We start from the raw sequence: 9,542 nt of genomic DNA on the forward strand, positions 1-9,542 counted from the left end.
GTGAATCAGTCAATATAGTTGTCCCTGCCTGTAGTATCCATTCTAGCTTTCTTTAAAGGATCCTTGATAACTGATTCTCACTCACTTTTATTTTATCAAATTCTTGCTTTTCTTCTGCCAGCTTTAGGGTGTGGCTTTTACAATAGCATGATCTTACACTAGACACCAATACACAGACAAACGTAGATCCTTGCACTATTTTAGTTTGACTAAACCACTCTAAAATGGATTCAATGATATGGGCTTTTATGGCTTTGAAGAGATCTTGCACATCACTACTTAGAAATGCTGCCAGTGCTTGAATTATAGGTATCTATACAGACAAGATGGCTTTAATAAGAGCTGATCTCTTGGGTTACTTCCTTGAACAATTCTAAAACTAGAATTCGATTCTCTGTAAGGCTCCACTGAGATGGAACAGAGTCTTTGTAGATCCATAGTAACAAAAAGATAGATCCTTCACACAAAGAATGAAATCCAATTTATTTTCCAATTAGCATCTGAGTATACTAAAAGTAGAGTTTTCTGGTCATGACATCTTGAATCAGCTATGTAAGAGGCTGGCCTAGCAAAAGAGCGATGTCAGGCTCATAGACATCGATTAGCCTGCAGATGGCTATTCTAATTATGTAACACAGACACAAAGTTGCAAAGCATTCCAAGCAGTATACTTTATAATTAGATTTTATTATGTTGCTCTATTGTCTTGGAACACCATGGAAAATACTATTTTCAACTATGTACCATTCAGTGAGCATGCCCCAAAATACCATCAAAATGGCAGAGACCATCTGTTTACTAACAAAAGCCTCACACTGCAGCATTCCTGTTCTGTAATTCACCTATCCTGTGTGTTAATGATCCCAGAAAGAACAGTGTGGAGTAGTTTTGTGTCTACACGTTCTACAATGATGGTATTTGCAGAATTCTCTCCTCCTGGAGAACCTTTCCAAACATCTCCTGGATAACATTGGTAGCAAGAAAACGTGCAGGAGGGGAGCTAGTAGCAAGGTTTCAGTAGTTCAATAAGATGCAAAAATGTTTCCTGTCAGTACCTACATAATTTTGTTCAGCTGATACATACATAATATGCACAAGTAAAAGCATAAGCATTACAGCAAAAAACATACTGGCAAAATTCAATTAATAGCTATGATAACAGGATTATACATTTTCCTTCTGTCTGGTAGATCTGTATTACTGGATATATTAGGAATCACTCTGCCAGTTGAAGGACCAGCAGCACTCCTAGCTTGAAAAAAAATTGGTGGTTTTTCAAATGAAATAACCTAATTAATTCTCAATTAATCCTAAACAAAAACATTCTTCAACATTTTCTGGAAAGACTTGAATACATTCCAGCATCATTCTACAACTGTACTGCTTAATACAACATCAGTAACACAGGAGAGTCTCATTCTCAGGTTGCCCTTATGGTTGCGAATGAATTTTGGGAACAAGGTGATCTGGAGCGAACTGTGCTAGAGCAACAGCCAATTGTAAGTATTTTGACATGTTAAACAGCATTATCTTCAATATGAAATAATAGCTATAGAAGACATGTTTGTCAGTAACAGTTGTCTTATTATTGAAACAAAATGTAGCAAATTCACATTAAAATATTGATATTCTTTTCTAGCCTATGATGGACAGAAACAAAGCAGATGAATTGCCTAAGCTTCAAGTTGGTTTCATTGATTTTGTGTGTACATTTGTATACAAGGTAAGAATAAAACTTTTATTCTTCCTTTGCATTGATTCTAATGACACAAGTGACAAATAATAGTTTGGATTAAAACATTCTAGATGTTAGCAGGGCCTTCCTAGTCATTCAAATAGCGATCATTCAAAAGGTCATGATTTTTCACCTCCTCCTGTATAGTACCACACACTCCTAAAAGGTGCTTAGCATCTTCTGGAGATGTGGAACCCCCTGAAGTCCCAAGGAATTCAAGGGCACTCAGCATCTCCAGAAGTTGCTCAGTTCCCTAAAAGATTGAGTTTGAGTTTAATCATGGAGCTTCACAGAGCCCCATCTAGCACAAAGAGCATAACACATGGATGGATTGGGGATCAATGAAAAGTATGCACCTGTGCTGGATTAGCATAGGAAGAACTTGAGTTGTTCACATCTTCTAAACAGCAATGTAATCTATGTTTCTACACCATCTGGATTTTAAGGCTCTTCCAAAATGCCATTCAGTAGAATGAAATATAATATTTTGAACAACAACAGGTAAAAGTCCAGTCTTCAGATATCACAAGTGATATAGTGAGCATGGGCAAAGACACACCAGGAGAGTGCATTGGGATGGGGAGAGGTTTAGGGAAAAGGGTAGACTTTACAGCACATAATTCGGGCCTTTGATGTTACTGACGCAGTTTGGTGCTTCTGATAAACTCCCACCACATGCCTCATACCCCACCACCAATGGAATGGTACCTGCAAGTACCACAACTACACTTCATCTTTTCCCTTTGCCTAGCTTGTGGGTTTTTCTGGTGTACACCAACAAAGTGCTGAGCTTATAACACAAAACAAACTTAAATCTCTCTCACTGTGCCTGCCACATAATCAAACAGCTAAAACTGGAAAGTGAAAGCAAATGAAGTTTCTGTACATCAACAATATTTGTGTATTCGTGCTAGAACCTGAAAACAACCATTCATTATAAATGGACAATTTACTAACTCATATTGTTTATTTAGGAATTCTCAAGGTTTCACAAGGAAATTACACCAATGTTGGATGGTCTTCAAAACAACAGGGTGGAATGGAAAACACGGGCTGATGAATATGAAGAAAAGATGAAAATTATTGAGGAAGAAAAGAAAAAGCTGGAAGAAGCAGCAGCCAAAAAAGGTTAGGCATCTTTAAGGTTTTCATTCATATACTAAGCAACCACTTGGCATATCCTGTCTGAAGCACACACATCCAAATACACATTTATTTCAGTGCTCAAGTGCTATGTGAGGCCAGAACTAGCAGAATTTGCTTTGTGTATAGTGGAATGATGAGTAACTTGCCAAGATTACATAATCCAGGACACACTGGACTGATGTCCTAGACTGCCATGTTGTAAAGTGTGACAAAATCGCCATGGTGAGACTTTTTTGAACTTAACAAAACTGCTGCTTACTCAAGGATAAAGCAGTTGCAGGCACCAGAAGGGCTGAAGAAATGGTTCTCTGTGGGCATCAACCTGTAAACTATTAAGCAATTTGAGCTCGTCTCTGTTTACCCAGAGGATGGAAAGCAAGCTGAGAACATGGACATGGTTCAGTATACTGTCTTTGGAATCAAAAAGCAATGAATATTCCCTAGAAGACTGGAAAAATCTCTGGGGTTGATCTTTTGTCCTGGTCTCTTATCTTTTTTCACCAGTTTCACTGCCAAAGAAAGCAAATCCCTCAAATAAGTCTAACACTTTCCCTTCAACCTTCCAGGACAGCCCCAAGTTCTGAAGCTAAAACTACATTCTCCGAAGTCAGAGAATGCTGCTCCATGTGAAGCATCAAACACAGCCCAAAGCGTATACCTAGTCTTCTGGATTTGAGATTTCACAGGCTACTTATGAAAGTCAGGGAGGAAATCCATGATGGGGATGAGCTTATTCAAAAGATCTTGATCATATTGCACTCTCACAACATGGTAATTGGAAATCTTCACTGATAGTATAGCTAAGGAGTAAACATTTTTCTTCCTATGACCTAAACTTCAAACAATCTTGTAAGGAGTGTCTACCTGGAAGCTTCCCTTATTTAGACACTTTCAAGTATGCAGAACCTACTAGAGATCTCAGAATACTTTGCTGAGGAACCTAGTAGAAGCTGGTCAGGTTTCCTGGCTGTTGACAGAATTGATGGTAGTTGTTGCCAGGTCTAGTAAACCAGATCCCGTCAACCCTTCATGGACAAAACCATCTTACCTTTTTCCAGAGTCTGGAGAATATCAGCATCTCATGAAAGTTCTGTCGGCGAAAAAGGAAATGGGAGAAATAATCCCTTAGGTGATTCAATGCAGGTGAACTTCCAGGAGTTAGTGATGACTCAGTAGTTTTACTCTCTTGATGAACTGGAGGTTATAACTAAGCCCAGACCTTTTTCTTCAAGGGATGACAAGAAAGGACTTCTGATTTGGTAAAAACTAAGGCCATCAGATTGAATAAAGGGTGTAAGAGTGAATGAAGCCAACTATGTTATAAAAATAACTGCATTTTGAACATCAGCTCTAAGGGCTAAAGTGTGCCAGCTCTTCAATAGCTGGGCTACTTTGAAAGGCTCAGAGATTACAAGCAATGGCAAATGACTCCAAAAGTGAACTGCAGGCACAATTTCATGAACAAAACCAATGTGCTCTTAAATAGTGTTTTACATCTTCAAGGCACTGTGCAATCATTAATTTATTCATTAATCTTCACAATATCTTCAATATCCATCGGAAGTAGGTACATTTTCTTCCCATATTATACAGATGTGGAAATTGCTCAAGGCCACACATCAAGTCACCATTAGAGGCTGGACCAGAACTAAAGAGTTTCTGACTCAATTTAAACAATAAGACTAACCCCAAATCCAGAAAGCTACACTGTAAAGGTGGTTTAAGTATGCTATAAAAGGCATCACTTACTGAAAACTAATTTTTGAAAGAGAAGTCTAGCAAAATGGGTCAAGTATTGAAATCAAAGACTGTCCACATGAATACTTTCAAAGTCTCATATTTTAGAAATATGGCTTAAAGTGTGCAGTACCTTAAGTTATCATGTCAGGTTTAACATCACAAAAACACACCACCTTTTGTATAAACATGCATGGACTACTGCAACAATAATTCATTCTTATAGTAAAACTGCAGGAGATAAATAGTTTGTCATATTGCACCAGGATATCTATTACCCACCCTTTATAGGTGTGGAGTATATTCCATTTTCTTCTAATCTGATATGCGCCTGTATACTTTTCTGATGTAGTAGCAAGCCTCTCTCTTTCAAGCTGGATCTATTGGTAAGCACCACACAAGAGACACCAAATATGGGATTTACATCATATTGATGTACTGGGATTTAAGGATGTAACGTCTAGAAGTACCAAAAAGAGAGAAATCCCACTGAAAATAGCAACATTTCACACCAACACAAAGTTTCATCTTCCTAAATTACTGGCAAAGAAGATGATCATTTAGGGTCTGATCTTATGCCAATTGAAGTCAATGACACACTCCCACTGATTTTAATAGGTGCAGGATCAAGCCCTTAAAACTAAGATTCCACTTAAAGAACAATCAAATTATATGTCTGGAAAGAATAGCAAACTTGCACTCTCACCAGATATCATGACCATTTTAAATTGCTGGTACTTGGGATTACTCGGTTGATGTGATCACTGTGACTTATACAAAATTTGATCATCCCCAAGGAAATATATGCACACAAGCAGACATCTCTAAAGACACAACTGGCCAGATCCTCAGCCGGTCCTTTGCAGTCAATGAGGACATTGCCCAATATGCATATTAACATAATTGATGGTATTACAAAAGGTTATAAATTATCCAGTATTTTGAAAATGCACACCGGGATGAGGTCATGCAGATTTACAAGGTACAGAACGTGATAAACCACCAAAATCAAGGCTATGTATATACAGAACAGGTCAATGGTTTAATTTTTGCAGAGTTTTAAAAATTCTTCTCAGTTTCAAATAGTTGGTTGTGGGTTTGTTAAATTGCTTCATACAAACTATTCAGATACACATATGTTGAAATACAGCCATTTCCCTAGATCACACTGACCTGGTTATACCACCTCCTTGTCTAACCATCTGGCAGACAAAAAACAAAATAAACATATTTGCTGAACCACGACAGTGGAAAGTTCAGAACAGAAAATAAACAGGACAAGATATTATAAAATTAAAACAAATTATATTTAATATCATACTGTTAATTATAACCACAAATTTCAGAGAGTAGGGCACTGATCATGTGACATGTTTTAATGCAGGTGGAAAGGGTCGAAAATAACCTAGTAACATGGTGATCCACAGCTTTCAAATGTAAGTTTTAATTCTAATATTGGTATGTCAACTTAAAATGAATCTGAAAACAAGTTACTATACTGAACAGATCAGAACTTAGACCAATAAAAATCTGTGGAATCATTTGAGAGAGATGTTAACACTGTTAGTGACAGCAGTTATTGAACATACAAAAAAGTACCTCTCTCTTGATTGGTAACAGATTTCTACAGGGCTAGATAAAAGTTTATATAATCATAATCAACACTTAAGTGAAAGTTTCCATACCCGTCCCCCGTCCCCCCAATAGTCTCAAAGTTTATAATTGATCCAAGAGTTTATTCCCTTTGCAGGCTTCCATTATTCAGTTGTGGGGGGTAGGGTGGAGAGGGACAGGATTAAGTATACATAATTGCTGAAACTTTCCAGTAAAAGTGGTTCAGTGTGTGTTTGTCCATTGATAAATGCTGATATTAACTACTGCACCATTTGTCAACAGTTTGGTTGTTCAATATTAATAAAAATATATATATAAATCCTGAAAGTGTGTTCAGTTTTCAAGTGGACAAACACACTTGTGTTATAGAATAAAATTAAAATGCATGTCACAAAATTAACATTTATAAAGCAAAAAATGAAGCTTATTAAAATGAAAGGAATTCACTCATTATTCATATTCCTTTTCTGCTTTTTATTAGCTGAACAAGACGCAGCGAAAGGTGGAGGAGGTGGCGGAGATGATGATGGCAAATCCAAAACGTGTATAATTTTGTAATGCATTTCAATGGCACTAAAAGAATCTCAAAGTCTATGTTTCTGCTACAGGAAAAATAAAACAAAACATCTAGAAAGAACTTCAAAAAGCCTCAGTGGATTTCTGCAAAGCATAGGGTAGCATAGGCCAAATAATCCTCTTAAACAACTGCCATCAGTGTCATTACTAATGGCATAAAAGAGGCAGAATCCATTGAAAACTAGAAAACATGAATTGTGGGGCAAAATGAGTTGATTATGAGTTCAATTCTTGGTATTGTTTCTTGTCACTTAATTTATATACAGTATTTTTATTAAAATGTATAAATGCTGCAGACCATCCAGAAAAATATAAATGATTTTTAATGATAGATTACAACCAGTAATTTCATATGACAAGATCTAAATTGCACATACCAGAAATCAAAAATTGCAGACAATTTCATAACTCATAGCATTACATTTTTATATTATGTTTATTTCTTTCATCTGGACTGAACTACATCCCATTCCTGCATCCTCAATTCTAGATACAATCCTGGAGTTGTCCCTTCCACCACTTCAGAAGACCTAACCACTAGCATCAGTCCTGTGCCTACAAAATCAGGCCCATGGCCCCCTGAAGCTACCACTGCCAATCTGTAATTGAAGCAGTGGCTTTGGAGAAACCGTTCCCTTCTCCATAAGTACACAATTCTGCCCACCATTTATCTGCCAATAGCTCATGAATCTGACATCCTATATAAACAAAAATGGTATCTTTACATAAAACCGATATGCAGCCATAAGAATTGTAAGCTTTTTATTTAGAATGAAGAATTTATCAAAGGATCTACACCAATATCCCTTGAGCAGGACTATATGTTCAAATGTCTTCTTAAAAGGTGTATGAAATGTGGATACAACATTTTTGGACAGAATAACAACTACATTTGTCTGGTATTTCAGAATCACTGAATTTACCCCCAACAAGATTAGGAAAAAACCACTGTCTTCACAAATCCTACTCCAGTCACACCCTAGGAAGCTAGTCTGTGCATTAATGGTCTCTTCATAAGCAAGTATAAAGAATGGCAATGGAGCTTTCCACAGCCACTCTTCCACTCTTGGTCCAGAATGTCTGCCATTCCCATAGGCGGGGAAAAGGGGAATGACCAGTGGATTTATGTACAAAATTCTATTCCAGAGTATCCATTGGATCCAATTCCAAATCTAACAGTGCAGAAGTATAAAGGGTGGTCCTGCAATACACAAATTATTCTCCCCATGTGCAGGCTCCCCGAATCCTGCCACCCTTCCTTTCCCCCCCAAAACAGGATTGTACAGGTTCTATTGCTTGAAGGGAATCTAACACCCACAGAGGCAAGGGGAATATTTGCCCCATGATGAATACTTTTACCGTATATTAAGTTTCCCTACAAAGTGCAGGAGAAAAACATTTCAGAATTTTCTCTTCAATTGTGATGTGCAGTTCCTGACCAATGCTCCATTAATAAGTCTCTGATTTTGTATCTCCATACATTAAAACATTATTCTTTCTAAATGTGCACAGGTAACACCCAAATTATGCTGTATACATGGCATGCTGAACTACATTCTCCCTTCTCTCTTGCCCCATATCCTTCTAGCATTTTTATAAAAATTATTTAAAAATGTTCTAACATACACAAGACATAGATACTGTGCAACTAGAATGAGAAATAAAACATTCTTCCACAAAAATATTCCCATTTGTTATATCCTTAATGTATTAATGGGCCAAATATTTATGCAGACTTAAAAATGCCATAAAACTGGGTATAATGTATTATTTTCTGTAATAAATGTAGATATGAGGAAATACCAAGTTTGCTTTTATCGTCTACTTTTAATTCAAAATATATTAAATGAAAATGTATTTAATATGTATATTGTACCATTTTATAACTGCATAGTGAAGGCCCAGAGAAGAGTTAGGTATCCAAAATACATGCCTATTCTACAGTATTTGCAGCAGCAAATATAGCAACAGACTCTACTAAAGCCCCTACAGACAAGTTACACAGACTTAAGCTGATTGCTGCAGATTGGATTTGGCTCCCAACCAAGCTTGCAAGATGACAAAGAATTAACCTTTAAATCCATCTTCTTACCTAAAGAAGACTTCACACACACAAGGCTACCTTTACTTGTTATTCAAGGACACCTTAAATGTGTCTCTGTACTGTCATCCATTCTGTATGTATGAACTGTTAACACTGTAATTATGTTAAGTAATACTAAATGTAAATAGAGATATGTTGATATACACATAAATCAAGCACATGTAATAACATGTTAATGGATATATTACAACCATGTCTGCAATTATGTTGTCTACACAGTACTTTGTTATATGGCATCTATTGCGTGAATGACTCATCCAATTAAGGTTTCAGCTTTCAAAAATACAGACAGTATTTTATAAACCATTAATTTTACCGAGACTGTTTAAAATGTAAATTTCATTCAATACTATGGTAACACAAATGTCTTATGTAGCTGAAGTAGTCTTCCATTGGAAAAGGAATGGCCACTGTAATTAATCTTGTGCAGACTGTTTCTTTGGAAACATACAATAAAATGAATTTAAAGTTATGCTGCAATTTGAATAGGAAAAAAAGAGTAAGTCTTTATATGTTTATTATATGTTCTTATTTTGTATGCTCAGGATTACACTTTAAAGTAGGATTACCATTCATTCACTGCTAAGGGGATCAGAAACCACAGATAATGCATAAACCATATGTACGTTT

The 9,542-nt window shown here is 36.5% G+C and overlaps 1 protein-coding gene across 3 annotated transcripts in view; it reads left to right on the forward strand.

Annotated features, from left to right (window-relative positions):
• Window positions 1-6,790, forward strand: part of PDE6C (phosphodiesterase 6C) — a 53,707-nt gene extending 46,917 nt beyond the window's left edge. The window contains exons 19-22 of one of the 3 annotated variants that reach the window (XM_065407642.1): window positions 1,425-1,499; window positions 1,640-1,723; window positions 2,710-2,863; window positions 6,714-6,790. In XM_065407642.1, coding sequence (XP_065263714.1) covers window positions 1,425-1,499; window positions 1,640-1,723; window positions 2,710-2,863; window positions 6,714-6,790 — 390 coding nt within the window. Of the gene's footprint in view, window positions 1-1,424; window positions 1,500-1,639; window positions 1,724-2,709; window positions 2,864-6,002; window positions 6,023-6,713 lie in introns of those variants that run through there. The other 2 variants (XM_065407643.1, XM_065407644.1) reach the window with 2 other exon arrangements.
• Window positions 6,791-9,542: the final 2,752 nt, after the last annotated feature.

This window comes from Emys orbicularis, chromosome 7, assembly GCF_028017835.1.
Source record: "Emys orbicularis isolate rEmyOrb1 chromosome 7, rEmyOrb1.hap1, whole genome shotgun sequence".
Taxonomy (NCBI): Eukaryota; Metazoa; Chordata; order Testudines; family Emydidae; genus Emys; species Emys orbicularis.